The 21,907-nt window shown below is 44.0% G+C and overlaps 1 protein-coding gene across 4 annotated transcripts in view; it reads left to right on the top strand.

Moving 5' to 3' along the window:
• tfec (transcription factor EC) overlaps window positions 1-21,440 on the top strand; it is a 57,849-nt gene extending 36,409 nt beyond the window's left edge. The window contains exons 1-8 of one of the 4 annotated variants that reach the window (XM_076297333.1): window positions 3,350-3,603; window positions 10,808-11,044; window positions 11,516-11,617; window positions 14,262-14,382; window positions 15,880-15,936; window positions 16,060-16,135; window positions 17,344-17,491; window positions 20,171-21,440. In XM_076297333.1, coding sequence (XP_076153448.1) covers window positions 3,547-3,603; window positions 10,808-11,044; window positions 11,516-11,617; window positions 14,262-14,382; window positions 15,880-15,936; window positions 16,060-16,135; window positions 17,344-17,491; window positions 20,171-20,683 — 1,311 coding nt within the window. In that variant the 5' untranslated portion in view covers window positions 3,350-3,546 and the 3' untranslated portion in view covers window positions 20,684-21,440. Of the gene's footprint in view, window positions 1-3,349; window positions 3,604-6,577; window positions 6,654-10,807; window positions 11,045-11,515; window positions 11,618-14,261; window positions 14,383-15,879; window positions 15,937-16,059; window positions 16,136-17,343; window positions 17,492-20,170 lie in introns of those variants that run through there. The other 3 variants (XM_076297334.1, XM_076297331.1, XM_076297332.1) reach the window with 3 other exon arrangements.
• The last annotated feature ends 467 nt before the right edge of the window (window positions 21,441-21,907 follow it).

The following is a 21,907-nucleotide window of genomic DNA, read 5'->3' as shown; positions in this document are numbered from 1 at the left end:
AATCCCTTTCTAATTTTGATGTGTCAACACAGACAGACAATAATATCGACACAGACACACACAGAGAGTAGCAGCCTTCCTTTCTTCTGAATAATTATCCCACAGAATGAGTTCCCCCTGCAACTGATGAGGAGAGACCTAGTGGATACTGACCATTCCCCCGACTCAGAACACACAACAAAGGGGACAGCCACAGCTACATTCCATGTAAACACGTGCCTCTCTCTCTCTCTCTCTCTCCTTCTCTCTCTCTCTCTCTCTCTCTCTCTGTTTCTCTGACACACACACACACACACACACATACTGTAATACACCCACACATAACACACCCACACAGACAAGCATACACACACCCACAGACAAGCATAGTGAAAGAGAGAGAGCTTTTTGAGATTAATTTTGAGAACAGCACTTCAGTTGAGTCCTTGAGTGTCCTGTAAGGTCACCTGTCATGCCCTGAAGTGAGGGCATGCCTGGAGCGTACACACACACACACACACACGCACACATGCACGCACACACACGTGCACACACACACACGTGCACACACACAGGCACACAAGCGTGGTCCCTCTGAAATTTAATCATTGCTCCAGAATGGCGTTTAACAACATGCACATTTAGTGATGTGGAGTTCAGGTGCTGGGTGTTGATTTGGTTTGTGTGTGGGGGAGGCAGGGGGGGTGGGGATAGGGGGGGGGGGTATGGAGCAAAGAGACTGAGATAAAATGGAGAAGATGGAGGGAGAGAGAGAGAGGGTGGGGGGGGTGGAGGTGCAGTGGTGGTGTTTTGCTCAGGGAACAATGTTATGTCCTTTTGTCCCTATTTCCGTTATTGCACCCCACACCCTATTCCTTTGACCTTTGGTGACCTTCTGCAGTTAGTCTGCTAGGCTGTGTGTTTTTTGAAGTCCTGTAAGCAAGGGCTCTGTCTGTTTTTCTTTCACTCTACTCTTCCCCTATATCTCTCTCATATCTCTCTCACTCTCTGTCTTTCTCTCTCTCTCTCTCTCTCTCTCTCTCCCTCTCTCTCTGTTACTGTGTGCTAGATTGTGGGTGAATGTGGCTGTGAAGGAGGAAACACATAAATTCTTTATAAGGCTAAAGGTAACTTGACTGGAACTGAAGCACGGAAACACCAGCTTTTAAAATATGCTGACCGTTATAAACTTTACAGTTACAGGACATACTGTATCGGTTCATTTGATAACCCCTCACCTCTAACCTTCTGTACCTAACTGTTCTGAATGGGCACTAATGCATTAGTTAGGGTCAAGAATGAATGTCAACGTACTTCCAGCCTGAGCCTTGCGTTGACCCCATACTGGTCAGTGTTAACAGACTGTTGCCACGTGTTCACTGGACTGTGGAAACAAATCCTCTGAGTATGTTTGCCTGTCTGCCCTTCGCTTTAGATTGCAGATTAATTAACTGTCAACCGTCTGTGTAAAGTCCCAAAAAAAAAAGGTGTCGCAAAACTCCTTGTGAAAACAGGTGGCCAATCAGAGACTTCAAGCAAACGATGGAACAACTTGTCACAATGCAAGAAACACTGTTTTCCCTTGATGAAAGTGAAACCAGAGTTTTCCCACATACCCACTTTGGCCGTTTTGGAGTTTTCAGAAATAATTGTTTTCAGTGATAGAACCTCCATTTTCGCGTAAATGAAAGGCCAGACCGCATGGAAATATATGCAATTTCCCATGTGTAAATACGGTCTTAGAAGCCATCTGTCGAGCTTCTAGCCACAGCGTTTTTGTTGCAAACAAAATCTACCAAAGCGTGCTCAGATGACGTGATAGACGAGGCACTGTTGCTCATCTGTCCATCATTGTACAAAGCCCAATTTGATTGGTCCAAACAGCTATGGTTCAGGCATAGTTGCTGCACAACGGAAAAAGTCCAGACCGAACTTCCCGACCTCAAATGTTGTGGGCGGGGCTAAGTTCGGCTGGCATCCAGGCTAGTGAATAATGGCATGTGTTTAGAGAACTGCACAAGTTATAAATCATGAATTAATTCATGCATAAATTCATGATTCATGTACCCTAACTGTAAAGTGTCCACACACACACACACACACACACACACACACACACACACACACACACACACACTCACACATACTCACACACACATGCACGCACGCACATGCATACACAAAATTAAGTCCGCCAAATCCCTTTCTAATTTTGATGTGTCAACATACGCAGACAATAATATCGACAGCCACAGCTAAATTCCATGTAAACATAATGTTGCACAGTATTGCTAAAGCATGTGGGTGAAATTCACCAAAACGGAAGGGGAGGAGGGGGAAACACACATATAATCTCTCTCTCTCTCTCTCTCACTCACTCACTCACTCACTCACTCACTCACTCACTCACTCACTCACTCACTCACACACACACACACACACACACACACAATCCACAGACAAGACTTAAGAGGTATTAACTTTAAAATGTATTTTGCAATCGGATAGGAGGTGGGATTGACTTTGGAAGTATATTACAGGCTTCGATACATTTTAAGATATTACAAAAGTTAGTGTAGTAAATGAAAGGATGGTGCAAAAATGGATAGAATTGTCTTAAATCAGCGCAAACAATACATGTGCATCACATCTACATGATGTCCAGATAGAGAAAAGATTTACTCTGTGGGTGTCTGTAAGTGAGTCCATAAGTGTGTGTGTGTGTGTGTGTGTGTGTGTGTAGACTGGGAAGTGTGTGTGCGTAAGAGATAACCTGAAATGGCAAAGCTTAGGGGTAATGTGCTGTGTCAGTGCAAAGCAGTGTTCCGCCAGGAACTGAGGCAGGAACCCACAACCCACAGACACACACACACACACACACAAACACACACGCACACACACACACACTACAAAGCTTGTTCTCCACATTCCTTGCCGACCACCTACAAAATCTCTCTGTCAGGCCTTTCACATACTCAGATAGACACTCGCTCACAGTATCTCCTGCACCACATGCATACATATGTTTACACACACACACACACACACACACACACACACACACACACACACACACACACACACACACACACACACACACACACAGATTCATACACATAAGAGGAAACCTGCTTGACTTAAAAGTTGATGTGTCATTTCTTCCTTTTCCTCATACTTGCTCTTTCAGCATGTTCCCCCGGTCAGGCCAAAGGAGAAAAGAGACAAAAAAAAACTGTCAGCAAAAGGACTCTCTTCTCCTTTCCTGTCTCCCTTTCTCTCTCTGCCTCCCTTTCTCTCTCTGTCTCCCTTTCTCTCTGTCTCCCACCATCGCTAGCCTTGCATCGACTCAGTCTCAGTGTCTCAGAGGTAAAAGGTAAAACTCTTTCGGAGTTTCGGAGGTAAAAGACACCTTGAGTTTGTTATATCCATCCCCTGGCTTGGAAGACGGCACTGTAGGTATTTGAGGCTGGGTCGCTGGACCTGTTGGGGGGGTCGTGTGTTGTTTTTGGACTATCTCTGACCTGCCTGGGCCGTTATTGGTGCCTCTTTGTGGGTGAGCTGTCAACCATGAGCCGCTGTTGCCTGGTCAAGGTGATCTCCCTCACAGAGATACAGCTGCTGCCGGTAGGTACTGCAGAGAGAAAGAGAGAGCAAGAGAGTGAATGAAGCAGATAGATAGATAGATAGATGAATGATGTGTATGACTGTATGACCATGCGTGTGTGTGTGTGTGTGTGTGTGTGTGTGTGTGTGTGTGTGTGTGTGTGTGTGTGTGTGTGTGTGTGTGTGTGTGTGTGTGTGTGTGTGTATTAGTGTGTGTGTGAAGAAGTCTCACTTTCATTCTGTGTGCATGACATCTGGGGCTTGTGTGTGGTCACGTATTACTTCCCGGCGCATGTTTGAGCACAAAGCCAACTCCTGCTGTGGCCAATAACTCGCTCGCTCTTCCTCGCTCTTGCTCTGCTCCGCGCTGCAAAGTCCAATCATTTTCACACTGATTCGGATTCCCAGGCCAGGCGTGATTATCAAATGGACGTGCATTATCCGTTGGCCCTCCGATGCGCCGAGATTTTCCCAAATGACCGTTGACAATAGATCAAACGGATATCAGAGATGAAGATCTTAATTGGTCTGCATGAGCCCCCAATGCTTCTATTGCATTCTTCATGGATGCATTGGACCAATACAAAAAGACATAAATCAATGTCTCGCAGGATGTCAGATTGTGTTCAACACTATAGGGCTACTCTTGTGTTCAGAACTAGAATAGTTCAATATGAGCATGTTTCGTCTGCTTTTAGGGGTATCTCTGCAAGATTTTTGCAGAGATTTTTAGGGAACTAAGGAACCTTTTACCTAGGTTTACTAAAAAAGCTCCCCCACCATTATTGATTGCACAAAGTTTTGCTTCATCAGTCACTACATCATCATAAAAACAAACAATGATGTATGTATGTATTACTAATAAAATAGGGTAACACTTTATTTTATTGTGTCGCTGTTACAGTGTACCTACCTAATTAGGTACAGTGGTACAACCTGTGTAACAACATGTACTATCAGGTACTATCATTGTACTTGCATTATGTATTCGAAGACATAACATACATGTCATATGTACATGTAAGAAATTAACTGGTACACTTAATAGGTTTATTCCGCTGTATCAAAGAGTAACAAGGTTGTAGGAGCACAGCTGTTACATGTACACTGAAGACAATGAGGCCTTGACTGGGGCTAAGAATGGTTTGTTTATCAAATCTATCATGACCAGATATACCCCATCCAGCAGGTCTCAGGTCAGCTCTTTGCCTCTGATGAAAATGTAGGCAAATGGGCAAAGTTTTGTAAAAGCACTCAGTATTTCAACTCAGTATGTAACAACTATATGTAGGTACCCACAAATACATAATGCAAGTACAATGATAGTACCTGATAGTACATGTTGTTACACAGGTTGTACCACTGTACCTAATTAGGTACACTGTAACAGCGACACATTAAAGGAGAATTCCGGTGTGATATTGACCTAAAGTGTGTTGAAACATGATACCGAGTGTGAACGTATGTCTCATAGCCCATCTCGGCTTGTCCCCTGCACTCCAAAATCTGGCGCTAGTTAGCCGATGCTACCAACAGCTTTTTCAATGGTGGTGCTTCGGCATCGGGCTAGCCATGCAAATAAATCACTATTTTACACCATTTACGAGGCTCAATGTATCTCCACACTTCATTGGTAGACTTCCGAGGGCCCTGACATTTAAAACGAGACATTGAGAACTTTGAAAAAGCACTGGTAGTTTACTTACAAGACGATTTATACAGACAGTATCTTCATGAAGTTTAGCGTTGGCAGCCATCTTGAATTTAGTCACGATAAGTCGAGCGACGAGTAAGAATGAACAGGTATGATAAAGGATCAGATTCCAAAAATAATTCCGTGGAAATGCATGGATTCCAGTTGCTGCTACTGGAAGAAACTAGTTCAAATGACTTTCCATATTGAGTTTCATAATTACATACATACACAAGATGTTACATGGGATTTCCCCATGAATTCCCTAAATAATGTTAATATTTAAAAATTCTTAATATCACATTTTATACCTGCTTATAACATTATTTATAACACAACTGGCAATGTTACCAATAGGCAAGACACAGTGTTCACAAAGTATGAAACACTGTGTCATGTACTGTATGCAGTGCAGCCCTGCATTAAGACGTGTGTGTGTTTATAAACAATTATGCACTCTAGTAGAGTTAGACATTGTAGGCTGTTGGAAATACCTTATTAAAAGGCATTCATAGACTTTCAGAGTTACTATTAGCCTGAAGCAACGTTGGCGTTTCTAGTGAAATGGAAAGCAAGAAAGGCATGAGAGTGAGTGTAGGCTGAATGATGATTTTTTCAACTTGTCTGAATTGATTCAAACTTCTCCATCCTCACTCACTGTTCCCTTTCACAGCGATGATCTGTTTCAGATTTTTCATAATCAGTAGTCTCTCTGTCTATCTTTGTCTCTCTCACACACTCCCCCTCACACACATACAAACACACACAGACACAGACACACACACACAAACACACACTTTTACACACACACCAACACACACACTTACACACACACACACACAAACACACCAACACACACACAGACACACACACACAGACACACACACACAGACACACACACACAGACACAAACACACACAGACACAAACACACACACACACACACACACACACACAAACACACACACACACACACACACACACACACATACACACACACACACACCAATGCTACACTCTGTGAGTGATTCATTTACTGTAAATTCTGACTTATCGGGCTGGGCGAGGGTCACAAAACGAACAAACACTCAAACTGTGTCGGCTGTGGCCGAGCAGGGAGTGTATGAAAAGGTGAAAAAGTGATCTCTGTCCAGCCACGGTTATATCCACTATTTCTGCAACAGACTAGCCCAGTGTTTCATAAGGCCAACTTTTTTTTTTTGAAGTGAAAGAAGAACTTGTGTAACACTGAAACAATATTGAGCAACTCATAGGTTGTCTTTAAACAGAGATCATTGTAACACCTCAGTTGGGCTGTGGAGTGGATGTTTGTAGCTGCACTATATGGAGGCAATGAATATGCCAGCGTCTCCAGAGAGGTAATACTGACCACAACTTTTAAACACGCACACAATGAATGCTAACTTGGTAGCTTCCAGTGTCTTCTCAAAGAAGGACAGCCTATAGGTATTTTTATTTGTGTGTTTGCTTGCAGTATTTTTTTAAACATAAGATTTTAATTAAAATAAGTAATCCTTGCAATTCATTATAACCTCCTAAATTCAGCTAACTAACTGCTTCATGTAAGTTATCCAGTTACTGAGTATACAAAGTTAGCACAGTTAAGGTAAACTGATTTGGTTGGGGAACTGTGCTCAGATCAATTACCTTTTTTCCGTTGGGTGAATCAGGGCTCAACTACTTCCTGTGGAGGTCTTTGTTCTGTACAACTCTAAAAAAAAAGAGTTTAATTGAATCAGTGAAAAAGTAATATAAAAATGAAATGAGTGAAGAACGGTAAGTGCCGTTTGTGGCATGTCATCATCTTGACCTTGGGGGAGTAGAGGAAAATCGTGTCACTGTGTACTCTGTTGTATCAAATTAGTGTCATATTTGATCTGAGCAACTTAGAGAAGATAAAAAGTAAATGTTTTATGGTTAAGACAATATAATAATGATACCTCTGATTTTATGACCAACTTCTCTGATTTCATGACCAACCTTGTGATTTTTGTTGTGGGTTCACAAAGTCCTGATATTTGTAATCACACCAGAGCAGACACACAAGCAAACAAACAAACAGTAGTAGTTTTTACAAAAAAGTCTCTCTCTCTCTGTGTGTGTGTGTGTGTGTGTGTGTGTGTGTGTGTGTGTGTGTGTGTGTGTGTGTGTGTGTGTGTGTGTGTGTGTGTGTGTGTGTGTGTGTGTTGTGTGTGTGTGCGTGCGTGCGTGTGTCTGTATCTCTCTCTCTCTGTGTGTGTGTGTGTGTGTGTGTGTGTGTGTGTGTGTGTGTGTGTGTGTGTGTGTGTGTGTGCATGTGTGTGCATGTGTGTGCATGTGTGTGTGTGTCTGTCTGTGAGGCTCTGACACTCTGGTGGTACTCATTGGCTCACCATCTCCTCTGCACATAAATACAGCACTTACGGGATCTGGGAAGAGTTTAAAAAAGGGGGAATTGCACTTTCGTTTTTCATTTCGTTTTAATCTCCTCATTATCTCCCAGAGCGCAAAGGCCTGTAAATCAAAGTGGTCCAGATTTCCCAGATATTTGTCCTGTTCTGTCTGTCCTCAGAGACAGCTGTGTGTGTGCGTGTGTGTGTGTGTGTGAGAGAGAGAGAGAGAGAGAGAGAAAGAGAGAGAGAGAGTGTCTGTGTGCACACTCACACATAGACATGCCATTGTCTGTCGGCATTTACTGGGCTGCAGAACCATTGCAAGTGGAATCAAATTAAAAGGCCTGAGGACTTAATAAGCGTGTCTCCTGCATTTACAGTAGAGAGTGAGTGTGTGTGTCTGAGAGAGAGAGAGACAGAGACAGAGAAAGAGAGAGAGAGAGAGAGAGAGAGAGAGAGAGAGAGAGAGAGAGAGTTTGTGTATGTTTCCATGTACTGTATAAGACAAAGAGTGTGATGGAGAGAGATAGCAAGAGTGACAGATGGAGAATTAGTTTATCTAGATATAGAGAGAGAAAGATGGAGAAAAAGAGAGAGAGAGAAAGATAAAGAGAGAGATCTGTTCTAGTTTTCTTATAGACACCAACTACCTGTATAATTAGCAATGCTGGCAGTGCATTTGAGATTGTTGTCATGCCAATACAAGTTCATTTGAGTTTGAATTGAAGAGAGATTGAGAAAGCAATAGAAATGGGCAGAGAGAGAGAGAGAAGATAGAGAGAGGGTTTCTATGTGTGTGTGTGTGTGTGTGTGTGTGTGTGTGTGTGAGTGAGTGTGAATCTCTAAAACAGAAGCTGAGGACAGGAGGTACTGGCCCATTTCCCATACTGGTGCAGAGATGCTGATTAAGAAACACAGAGCAACTTGTTAAGTTCCTGCTGGGAATTGATCTCTGTCTTCAATCATTCTTTCACTTCTCTCACATCTCTTACTTTCAGTCACAATCCTTCTTACTCTTTCACTTTTTATCCTAAACACACACACACACACACACACACACACACACACACACACACACACACAAAGTTCATGACCCAAAATCAATAACTTTTGTTTTGTTTTGGTTCTGGATGTGTCTGTGTGGATGCCATACAATGGGGTGCTTGTGCATCCTGTTTTTAAACCTGAGAGAAAAGTTCTCTAATCTATTATAGTGTTTCAACAGCGCTCCACTGATAGACATTAGATATACATCCTTGTTAGGGCTTAGAAACAGTGTTGCATTAGGATTCCACGAGAAGCACTTTATTGACTACAGTATATCCTGCAGCCTTATTGACTGAACATTCTTTAGCTGTGCTGCTACAGCTGTTGGTGTCTTAAGTGATGAATGTGACTTCTTTCCACAATCCATAATTTGGGGAATTAATGTCAATCTTCTTTTGGGATTATGAAACTTTTGTGTGAAATTGAATTTGACATAAACCAATTGGATGTTTCCCCCCTTAAGGCACGTTTCGGACGTCATAAATGCGTTGCCTTTTTCTGTTGGGTCCAAAAATAACTCAGGGGACCCAATAGAACCATGTTAGAGATGCACCGTGTGACCTTAGGGAGAGAAATGGAAAATCCTCCCCCTCACACTCTCTCTGTCTCTCTCTCTCAAACACACACACACAGACTCCAATAAAAGAAGAATAGCTGTCTCACATTTACGAGATGGAGTGAGTTAAAATTAGAAGGAGGGCAGCTTTTCTTGGGCCATAGTTATTCTTTGGGTTATCGGCCTAAGACAATGCTCCTACTGAGCGCCGCGGTAAAAATGGCCACAGCCAAGTTATTTTAAAACCCACGTGGAACAAATGTCATTTGTGCCCAAGATCCCCCTGAAGCAGAAGTGGCATAACAAAGAAGCAGGGGGAAGTTTTGCGATTGGCTGACCAGTACGCCATGAAAGCTATGAACCCACCCCTCAACCCCACCGCCTCCTCCTCACCCTCAAACCCCCCACCCCCCATCCCTTAACCCCCTCCCATTGAAAAGACTGATATAGGCCACAGGCAGATATCCTGTCGTGATCAAACTGAGGGCAATCTGATGAGTCTCTGTTTGAGGTGATTACCACGGCTAGTAAAAAAAGAGGGGGCTAGCCTGCTCCACGCTCGCTCCGCTAATTAGGTGATTTAGTCTTTGGTCCTGCCCTCTTATAAGGGCCCACTGGTCAGAGAGGAGGGGACAGTCACCATCTCAGACGCACCAACACTTCATCCTCTCGTTCTTCCTCAGGAGAGACTCAGTTATCGCCACCAGCAACAACCCAAGTCGGTGGCAGTGACAGGATCCTTTTTCTGGGTTTCTCTACTTAAACACAAACCAAACAAAAACAAACGACAAGAACTGAAAACTAAAAAAAACGGAAAAAAACGGGGGAAAAAAGTTATTGGCGAACCGACGACGGCGCGCACTGAGAATGCCCCATTTAACTGACTGTTGCTACTACAACATGAGAGACGGCATTCGAGTTTCCAACGTAAGGAGCTTTTGGGCATTTGGGGGTTCTACACGGCTTGCACTGAAGGGGACCAGTTGAGAGGGCCATCGTGTTTTGTTTTCTTACTGACTATGTCTTTAGGAGATTGGTGAGGTGGATTTCGTTGTGTCTGTTTGAGTGTGTAGCTTTGCTACCAGCTTGGTTTTTGGTTGGCTCTGCTTTACTGGCATGCTGGACCATAAGCTGTCTTGAATGTGACTATGATGTGCTTGAGCTTTTTTAAAATACATGATCTACTCTACTCTTCAGTTAAACTAACCAGGTCATTGCTTGACATGCTGTGTGATTTTGTGTGTGTGTGTGTGTGTGTTTGCATGTGTGTGTGTGTGTGTGTGTGTGTGTGTGTTTGTTTGTGTGTGTGTGTGTGTGTGTGTGTGTGTGTGTGTGTGTGTGTGTGTGTGTGTGAGAGAGAGAGAGAGAGTTTGTGTACGTTTTCACGTACCGTATATCTAACAGATGGGTATGCCCTTCTTGCTACAATGTTTTTTTTTAAGTATGTGTGCATATGGTTGTCTATGTATGTCTTGACTTTCTAAAATCTCTAAAAGTCATTCTATGCCCTCTCTCTCACCTATCCTCCCCCCTCCAGGTACAGAGCCACATAGAGAACCCTAAGTACCACCTCCACCAGGCCCAGGCCCAGTACCTGACTCTGAGCTCCAAGCTCGCCGGCCAGGCCCACCCGGGCCCTCACCCCCACGCCGGGCAGCCGCTGGGCACCGTGCCAGTCATGCGTAACGGGCACATGCCCCCGCAGGGAGACGGCAGCACCCCAGGCAGCCCCATCCACCTGCTGACCCTGGCAACCAGTAGCCATGACAGCGAGGTGAGTCATCCGTGTGCTCTCTTAAACGCTTCTGAAAAGTTTGCACTCTGAAATCCTAGTAGTACTTTATTATGCTCCTGACCCCCCACCCCCCCACACCTACCAACCAACCACCCACACACCCCTATTGCTTTTCTCTCTGTTCATCAATAACTTCATTAAACAGAAAGAAATTTGTGGAAACTAGTCTGATTGCAGGCGTTTCTGTGTTAGATAGCCCCCCTTCTACCCCATTGTCTGTCTATGCCTGCTCTGCTGCTTTCTGAAGAAACGTCTGTGGTTGGACTAGTTTCCCAACTTCTCTTCGATCTGTGTACTGTCCTTGATGAATGATTGATACAGTGTTATTTACTTTCCTGCTGAAAGAAAGTCGAGAAAAACAAACAAAAACAAACAAACGGCAATAACAACAATTCACAATTCACAATTGTCAGAGCAAAGGAGTACACTGAAATTACTGTTTTCTTTTAGTTTCCAATGGATGAAGTTATTGATGACTTAATTAGCCTTGAATCCGGCTTCAATGATGGGGGCTTGGATTGCATGGAGTCTAACCTCTTAATGCAAAGCAATGTAAGTATAGTCTATTGTCAACTATTCTGTTGCTAAGTGTGTTTGTTTGTGTGGTCATCACTGTTTGTGCACTTAGCATATTAGCGTCAGTATTTAACTGTGATTAGGTTTCTCCTCTGTAGGAAGTATGTAGCTGAGAGTGACGCAAAACAAGCAAACAAGTACTTAGGACGACTTTACCAATCACCTAACAATAGAACTGATGGTGTGTCCCATGGTTTTACATTGACATGTAAATGTGGTTGAAGCAATTAGGGTTGCTTCAAAGACACTGGCGAGAATGAAAGGCTTTTCTACCCCAGAGCAAACATTACCTGTGATCAGCCTTGGGACAAGCTTGGGAAAAAAGGGGTCTCTGACTCAGTGTGAGGTCAGATTAAGTACGCCCAAGAGTCAAAGTTCAATGTCTTAGCCTACCTTGTCAGAAGACTTAAGTCATTTTCTCTTTTCTCTCACTCTCTTGCTAAGCCTGACGATACAATGGATTAGGCAGATGCTGACAGCTAACATTGTAGCATTTGGTGATGTGAAGAAGGGGAGAGAGAGTGTTAATTAGGGAGGGAATGTTTTCAGTGTTTTTTTACTCTCACACTGGAGAAAAAGTCTGTGTGTGTGTGTGTGTGGTGTGTGTGTGTGTGTGTGTGTGTGTGTGTGTATGGTGACATTTCATCTGGGAGGTGAGAAAAACCAAATCCGACTCGAGGAATTCCAGTGGAAGAAGAATGGGTTGAAAATATGTTAGCCATGTTATGTAGCTGCCACTGAGATAGAAAGAAAGAAAGAAAGAAAGAAAAAAATGCTCTTTCAAAATGAGTTATTACACAGAATAATGAGTGCAAGAATGCGTGGGAGTCTGAGGGAAACAAGTGGCCTTAGTATGACAGGGATGCGGGCTAGCATTCCTCAACTGTTAGCTGACGTTAATACTAGCTAGGTCTCGGACAAAGAGATACTTGAATCTCCATTAGCGCCACACCTGAGTTCAACACAGAAATATGCTTCTCTGAAAAGGGAATTTGTCAAGTAGCATTCCAAGCTAAAGAAGGAACACTTTCACTCATAGAGAGGTTGAGAGAGAGAGAGAGAGAGAGAGTGAAATAAGGATAAGTGAAATGAAGGGATTAAAAAGACGAGAAGAAGAGGGTTGCGTGAAAGTACCAGGAGAGATAGACAGATTGAGAGAAAAAACAAAGACACTAGTTGATAGAAACCCAGAGAGAATGAAAGGCAGACAGATAGATAGAGAGAGAGAGAGAGAGAGAGAGATTATGATTATACAGAAGGAAAGCAGTGAGGCATCGGATTGGACTAATACATACACTCCCGATGGGCCTGTTCTGAAATGATACCGTGCTTAAATGGATCAATTCATTTTAATTAGTTGCACGGAGCGATGCGTCTCAGCTCTACGGAGTGTCAACACATCCACCAACACAGATGGGGATGGATGGCAGCGATTAACCAGACGGCAGGCGCACGACTGTCGCAATCCTTCATTTTGATTAGCAGCGCCCCACCTCATGCGTGCATACACACACACACACACACACACACACACACACACACACACACACACACACACACACACACACACACACACACACACACACACACACACACACACACATTTGCATCAACTAGTGTTGAGATAATCACTAATGCAAAAGCAAGGATCACATAATGGTTGGCTTTCATTCTCGCTCTCTCTCTTATTTGTCATTCCTGCACTCCTTGCCCTCCAGGAAAATCAGATTATATATGGACTTTCACTGTGAATATCAGTATTTCATGGCACACACACACACACACACACACACACACAATCAGCTCTTCGCACATAGCTTTCTAAATCCATGTCTCCACATACCACCAGTGTCATACAGATAAGGAAGAAAAAGATAAGGAAGAGAAAAGAGAGAAAAATGTCCTCATGCTTTTGGGTGCTTATGGGAAATGTTACTTACTCTATCGTTGACATCTGTGTGTGTGTGTGTGTGTCTTTGTGTGTGTGAGAGAAAGAGAGAGAGGGAGAGATGGGTAGATACACTGAGATGGCCCTTTTCATAAAGAGGGGTGCTATTTTTAAATCAGGCAGCTGCATTTTTGTCATGGTGGCCCAGTACAAGGAGGTCTGTTACTATTGGTAAACGCAGACAAAACTAGACAAACACATACTTAGCCAGAGAGTCAAGTAGGCAGACAGCAAACACAGACACACACACACACACACACACATGGGCCTTGAAGCCATCTCAGTGATGCCCCCAGCAACATCTCACTCTCACTCTCTCTCATCTTAAAAGGGTTTAACACATCTAAAGAAAAGAGAGACAGGAAGTCAATTGAGACCTATGTCCAGTGTCTAGACAATGCAGTATCAGGGCTTGTCAGGAGGGGCTGAAGAATGTGGAAGTGTAGACATTTAGCTCCTGTGTAGAGGGGGCATCTGGGGAGGGCAAAGGAAGCAAAATTGGGGATGAATGAACCTCTTCAGTAATGTCATCTGTTTGTCTCTCTCTCTCTCTGTCTATCTCTGTCTCTCTCCTTCTTACTCATCTCCACATCACTCCTTTATCTCTCTCTCTCTCTCCTCTCTCTCTCTCTCTCTCTCTCTTTTCTCTCTTTCTTTCTCCTCCACCTCTAGGTGTCCCTGAACGGCGGGATGCTGGATGTGTACGGCGGTGAGCCAGGTATGCTCACCCCTCATGGTGGACTGCCACCCATCTCTTGCCCCACAAAGCTCACTGTTAAGAGGGAGGTCACAGGTACGGCAAATCCGACAGCGCAGAGCAGAGCTAATAGCTAATGTTAAAAAAAAAAGATCCGTACCAACACATTGCTTTATTTGAAAGAGATGAATGACAGTTCTTACAATCAGAGCATACACAGAGACCAGGGGTGGGATGGGGGCAATATTCACATTTACTCTTACATACAGTACTTCTTATCAAAGAGGGTGAAGGAAGGTGGGTATCGTGAATAGGGATGTTATTTTAGTTATTTTATTCAAAGAGAGTGTCACTGATTGAGACACACAGAGAGAGTCTCCCAAGTGAAACTTTGTAACATTGTGTTTGACAGAGTTTGACCTAATAGTGGACATAACAAGCAACCCAATTAAACTGCAGTTGAGTCATTGGGGGCAGTTGAATACATGCTGCACGTGCGTATGCGTGAAATGCACTTAGGGAGGACTGATTTAAGTCTGGTTGGATAATCATCTGTTGAATGTTTTTTAAATCAAATGCGGCTGAATTTCAAAAGAAAACACAAACATAGGTTTTCATCTTGTTTGTTGATTTTTTTTTCCCTCACAAAGTATGTTCAAAACTTGTTTGGCTTGCAGTTACTTCTCCCTCTTTGCTGATAATCAGTAAATCATTTAGCAGGAAAACGAAAAAAAAAATGGCAATGAGTTTGCCATGGTGCATGCAAGCAACACAAAAAGCCTCTGTGTAAATGAACAGTCTTTTTTCTTATGAATGTCATGCATCAAGTAGAGCTAATTGATTTAGGAAATAGAAAGGATGCCTGAAGAACGCTTCACTACGATGCGCAAATAAGTAAATTACAGCCTTTTTCATATAAGTGTGCAGGGCTCCAGACAATGGGCGTGTTACATGGGGTTTTAAATGGGCCTTATTGAATCAACAGAAAACAGATTGAGAAATCCAATCACGCCGCCCAATTATGTAATTTGGAAGAATGTGAATGTGAATATGAACACTTGAGAGAGTATCTCTCTCCACTCCCTGACCCCCCCTCTCCAATCTCCACCCTTACCCCAGCTCATCCCTTTTTTTTTTACTACATTTACTAAATTAGCAAATTTGTTAAGTTGACTTGATTGTGAGTCTCAGTATGTTAACAAGGACACAGAAGAGACCACAGAGAGGCAAAGAAGAGCTCTGTGGACTAGGAAGAAGAAGCTCTTTGAGGGTGGACGGAGGGGGGTAAAAAGGTCATTCCTGTTTGTGGTCGGAGGGGTCGCGTGGTGTCAGGGGGAGTCGGGCGATCGGGGCGCCACGACGAGTTGGGGGTCAGGCGGTCCTTGAGCAAGTCTGTGTGATCACAACCTGGGTAGCAAACGAGGGTGCAAAGGGTTGAGCTGACTGATCTTTTGTGAGGGCGATGTGTGTGTGTGTGTGTGTGTGTATGTCAGTGTGTGTCTGTTAGCTTGGCGTTGTCACCACTTATCTGAACTTTGTCTCTCATTTTTTTTTTCCTTCTCTCTGTTCTTCCTCTCTTTTCTCTCTTTATAGAACACGACACCAGAGTCATGGCCAAAGAGCGACAGAAAAAAGACAACCACAATCTCAGTGAGTGCTTCATCACTGACAATTAATCGGACTAAATTGTAATTATTGTTTTGGTTTTGCTCTTGCTCTTAAAAAATAATTTCTGTGAACATGTCTTCATCAATCGCTCTGTTTGTCTTCCAGTTGAACGGAGGAGAAGATACAACATCAACTACAGAATCAAGGAGCTGGGGACACTCATACCAAAGTCCAATGACCCGTAAGTGTCTGAGTCGCTTTTCACTTTTCTCCTAAACATCCTTAGTGTCACATAAGCTAATGTCCATACTTTCACAATACACCATCAATAGCCCTTCCTGAAAATAAATTATATACCACATTTATATTTTACATTTATTTTATCCATAGCGAATATGATTACCATTAGAGTATAGTTGAAAAAAAAAAAAAGCCAAATAGAAGTAAAAATACATTGTGATAGACTGAAGGTGCTGAAAGTCTTTTATTTTCCTACCTACTGTACCATGACTGGAGCCAAGTCCTGCATAAATATAAACAGAAGCACAACCTTCCTTTGTTGCTTCCTTTGTTCTTTCAACAATGTGCTCATCCATTCCTTTTTTATATAATTACACAAGGCCCCAAAGTGCTACCCAAAGTTTCTGATTCATGTTTGAGTAAGGACTGCTGAAGCCTCCTGCTTTTTTTTTTTCAGTCAAGGTTTTCAAAGTCCTTGAATGAGACTGAGGTCAAGAGTAGGCAGGTTGGAGCACAATTGGCCCCTGAGATGGGGAGCTCAGCCCGGAATGGGACTCCATTGGCCCAGCTCAATTGAACTTTGGATGGAATTTAAATGGAGGGCGACTGTTGTCGCCGGTGCCATTAGCTCAAGATAAAGGAGATTATTAACTGCCATCAGAACCCAGACGTCTTGTTCGGGTGGAAAGGGACGATTTTAAACCAGGTCTCTCACTCTCTTCCTCGCTTTCACACTCCTTTTAAAAAAGTAATGGTATCAGGAGCCAGTGCTCTTTGCTTCCTCTTCTAAGTCCAATCTTTTTTTTACACCCGTTTTCCGACACTCATTTTTGGCCCAGGGATTAATTTTACCACACAAGGACCCCCAGAATGGACTTTCTCCAGATGTACTTAAGTATTCTATTAAAAATCCCATTCAGGGGGCCAGACGTAATGTCCAAGAATGAATAATTGGTCGTGTAAATCACTATTCCTTATTCATATATAAAAATTGAGCCTTTGTAAGTTTTTTTTTTTTTTTGCTCTCTCTCTCTCTCTGTTCATTTCTTTCTGGGGTGCGAGCATTCTTGCTGACACGTGGACTTGTGTTTAAAAGGTTATCTCTCTCTTTCTCCCACATTCTCTTCTCTTTCTCTCTTCTCTCTCTCTCTCTCTCTCTCTCTCTCTCTCTCTCTCTCTCTGTCCTGTTGTCTGTGCGGTGCTCCACAGGGACATGCGCTGGAACAAAGGGACGATCCTGAAGGCCTCGGTGGAGTACATCAAGTGGCTGCAGAAGGAGCAGCAGCACGCCCGTGAGCTGGAGAGTCGCCAGAAGAAGCTGGAGCAGGCCAACCGCAGACTGCTGCTCAGGATCCAGGTACGAGAGTGGTGCAAAAACAAAACTCCTTTACTCACCCGTTGTCATACGCTCTCAGAGAAGAGGGAAGGATGGAATGTGTGTGTGTGTGTGTGTGTGTGTGTGTGTGTGTGTGTGTGTGTGTGTGAATAAAAGACAGAGAGGGTAAGAGGAAAACCACAACAAAAGGTACAAGATGAAATAAAGACAGTTCAATTAGACAAAAACAGGGAGAAAACAAAAGTAAACAGACTGAAATACACACACATGGACAGATGCATAAAGACACCATTCACACCCTCTTCATTCCTCCCTCCATCCTTTTCTCCATCCCTCTATCTCTCTCTCCATCTCTCTCTCTGTCCCTATCCCTCCATGCCTGTCTGCCAGGCTTCCCACTGATGTGAGTAACCGCTGTGTCACTCCCTCTGCTTTGAAGTGGGACCCACTGGAGTAATTACTTGATTATCAAATCCTGCATCAGAGGACACACACACACACACACACACACACACACACACACACACACACATACAGAAACAAATGCATGTTCACATAGCCCACATGCCATAGCTCTCACGCAAGAAGGGTAGGCTGGTTAGAATCATGCAGTCCAATTGGCCTGCTATTGACACACTATGCACAGGGCACACATACTGGGAGAGAGACCAGCACGCTTAATTAGACACCACAGACTTGTACACACCCCTCTACTGCTTCAGGGACCATGGCTTTGTCTCCACGCGTTCCCCACAATGCCACCATATTGCCACTATGGATCCGTACCCACACCCCCTTTTCACATTCAGACGCCTTGGATTGCCAAGGTGCTCTACAGGGATGAAAAGGCCGCTTTATGTATAGATGACAGTTTTTTTTCTCTTCAGCTGATAGACAAACAGCTCTTTATCTGTGGATTCCACTGAAAGACTCCTAAGTATTAGAGAGAGAGAGAGACAGAGAGAGAGAAAGAGAGAGAGAGAGAGAGAGAGAGATGAGCCACAGATTCCACATTCTTGCTCTCCAGGAATGACAAACACATGCAGAAAATGCCAACCCAAAGCCTGTGCGGGTGTTCAACATTGCGTCAGTACTCCACCGTTGTTCAACATTGTATCAGCATTTAACCTTGAAACAGCACTGTAGTGCTATTCAGCACTGAATCACCACTGTTGCACTGTTCAACATACCATTACATCAGCATTGTAGCAGTGCTCAATATGTTATCAGCAATATTGTGGAGTGCTCTGGCTGAGTGTATTGAGAGTCAGAAGACTCTCAGGGCTCTATTTTAGCGATTGGAAATGTTTGGTCAGAGATGCAAAGTTTAAGAGTTGTCCAGTCAACATTAGCTAATTAAACGGTGTGATTTTGTGATCAGCGACCGGACGCATTTTTCAAAAGGGTTGCTCTTCTGTTTCTTAATTAGTCTTCACAGTCATTAACTTCACCGTGGTCTCATAGGCAACAACAAAACAGTTCTACACAGTTATTTACTTTCACTATTGACTGACAGGGGGTTACAATCGAAAACATATCCTGAAAAAAGCAACACTTACCCCAATAATGTTCGAATGACTGAATAAAATGTTTAAGAATATTTATCCTGCAGAGGAATTGTTTGGGACTGGTTGCTAAGGGCTGCTTACATCTCCTGACATTGTGTCTTCAGCTGTGTATATTCGCCTCTCTCGCTATAGACCAGGTTTTTCTTGGTCAGTGGCGATTTTTTAGACGGTGTAAAAAGGTGATTTTTGGATCATGCACCAGATCACACCTTTTGTTGTTAATTGCCACACCCCTGGGCGCAAGGTTTAATAAAAGTGGAGCGGCATGGCGAGAAATTCATCACTGTATTGGGTGTAGGATAGCAAGCTTCGGGCTTTGTGCCAGATGTGCCTTTGTGAGGTACAGGCCTCTTCTAGAGCAGTATCGCCACAGACTGATGATGCGCTGAGTCCACTGACTGATGAGATTTGTGAGGCGCCCCCCCCTGTCCATCTTTTCTTTACTCTGTCCCTGTCATGTTTATGATGGCAAAGCTCAAAGGATGGATCAATCCAAGTGGAAGTGGGGTGTGTGTGTGTGTGTGTGTGTGTGTGTGTGTTTGTAGTGGATGTAGATGTATGAAGTGATTGGACACACACACACACACACACACTTTGTAGATAGCCGAGAGCCAGATTAATCACTCCCCCAGCACTAAATTGGGATGCTGTTTAAACACCATCAGTCAACCAGGCAGTGCTATGGGGTGGACATGAGTACTGATGTGGTGCTCAGTGCTTGGGGAGGCAGTGGCCAGATCAGTCCCTCAGTTGTGTCGCGTTCGGTTCACATCCACTGCTGTCTTTCACTGTCTGACAGAACAAGGCTTCAGGGAGAGAGGATGTTTATGTGGTGGAGATATAGCCAAGTGAATTAGCTTGTAGTGCATTATTCTTTACTGTAAAGTTTCTTTGTTTTCAATGTACTACACTAGTTTAAACCTATTTCTACGGTATGCTACACCATGTTTTCTGTGGTCCTTCCTGTTTAGTCATCTCGCTGGTGCTCTCTGTGATATTTAACTCCAGTATTTTCTGTGGTTTTACTCTATCTAGAACTCTCTCTCTCTAGAACTCTTGTTTTTTTTCAACTCTGTTCATCTCTGTGGTCTAACCCCTCTTGTCCTCTCCTGTGTGTGCGTTTTCTCCTCAGGAGTTGGAGATCCAGGCACGGGCCCATGGTCTGCCCAGCATGGCCACCTCTCTGGGGCCCGTCGAGCTGTCCAACCATCTTCTCAAACAGCAGCAGCACCCGCCTCAGGGACCCCAGCAGCCCCCCCTCTACCCCGACGAGCTCAACGGAGGAGCCGAGTACCTGCCCCGCACTCCGCTCATGGGAGCTCAACCCGGTGGTGCCGCCGCCACCGCCGCCGTGGCGACAAGCGGAGGGGCCACCGGCGGCATGCCCTCTGTGCCGTCGTCAGGCGCGACGGGCGGGGCAGGGGAGCCTGGTGACGGCTCGACGACCTTCTCGGACCCGTTGTCGCACTTCACAGACTTCTTCAGTGCCACGCTGAAGGAGGAGCACCGGCTGGAGGAGATCCTGATGGACGACCCGCTCTCGCCGTTCGGCACTGACCCCCTGCTCTCCGCCGCCTCGCCCGACGCCTCCAAGGGCTCCAGCCACCGCTCCAGTTTCAGCTCGGACGACGACGATGATCTCTGATGCCCCCCCCCCCCTCCCTCCCATAATGACCTTTAAACCCTCCTGACCTTTCACCCCTCTGTGGCCACGCCACTCCACTGCCCGACACACTCCCAAGCCACAACTCCAGGCAAAAAGACATTTTGCAAAAAGAGGTTTCATGCTGGAGCCCTGAGACTCTGTGCCCTTGTCTCTTGAACCACTTAACTGCTTATGAAGAATGGAGAGAGAGAAAGTGAGAAAGAAAGAGAGAGAGAAAGCGTCTCCCTCCCTCTGTCCTCCCAGATCTTACCGACATTCATTGAAGCGCATTAAGACAAAAAAGGGAGATCCAGTGATGATGGGATATCCTAACAGAACTCTGCGAACACTGTGCAGCCTGCAGTCACGGATAGACTGAATGAGTCTCTTACTGTATGCAGTTCTTACACTGACCACATCTGATGCCTGCACTGTGCAGGAGAGATGTGTTGTAAATGTTTCTTAAATGTTCTTTATTGACGTTTATGAAGCAAAATGGCCAACGTTGCCTTAATCTAATGTGTTGTAAAAAAGAAAATGGACAAAGCAATGCAATTATAATCGTACTAGTTAAATACCTAACCCTTCTATTGTCTTGTCTTAAATGTATTTTTTAAGAAAATATGTATGTTCATGTATTTATATGTTTTAATCCATGTATTCTCAAAAACAATATTTCTTACATCATCTAACATGATACGTTTTTTATTCTTTTTTGGGGGTGGGGAAAAGATAAATAAACCCCTTTTTATTTTCAGTGACCGTACATCAGTCTGATTTTTACATTCTGACACACATTTTTGGCACATTAAGATTACTCCTCTCTATCAAAGACCCATCAATCTCACTTTCCGAGTATTGCTGCAATTAACTGGAAAAAAAGGTATTTTCTTACTGTCACGCACAACCCAACTTTTCTTTGTGGAGAGAAGAATAACTCCCGAGACACCTCTTGACCCACGAGCCTATGATTGGGTAGCTCTTTGTGATGCGTTGCAGTAGGTCAAAGGTCAAGTGCGGTGCTGCCCCAGACACTCTCCTTGAACTCTGGGGCTGATTGACTCTCAACAGAAGGTGAGTGAAACATGAGACACAAGGTGTCTGGGTTTTACACCCTACAGGGTAGAGAGAGAGAGAGAGAGTCTGAGAGACAGGTAGAGTGAGCCAGAGAGACTTAGAGCTAGAGGGAGAGAGAGAGAGAGAGTCTGAGAGATAGGTAGAGCG

This window comes from Alosa pseudoharengus, unplaced genomic scaffold (assembly GCF_046254945.1).
Source record: "Alosa pseudoharengus isolate Yale_2024_CS ecotype anadromous, Long Island Sound unplaced genomic scaffold, YU_APseudo_1.1 YU_APseudo_1.1_scf_20, whole genome shotgun sequence".
Lineage (NCBI taxonomy): Eukaryota > Metazoa > Chordata > Actinopteri > Clupeiformes > Clupeidae > Alosa > Alosa pseudoharengus.
Note: the sequence above shows the minus strand (reverse complement) of the source record. Positions and strands in the feature narration are given on the sequence as shown.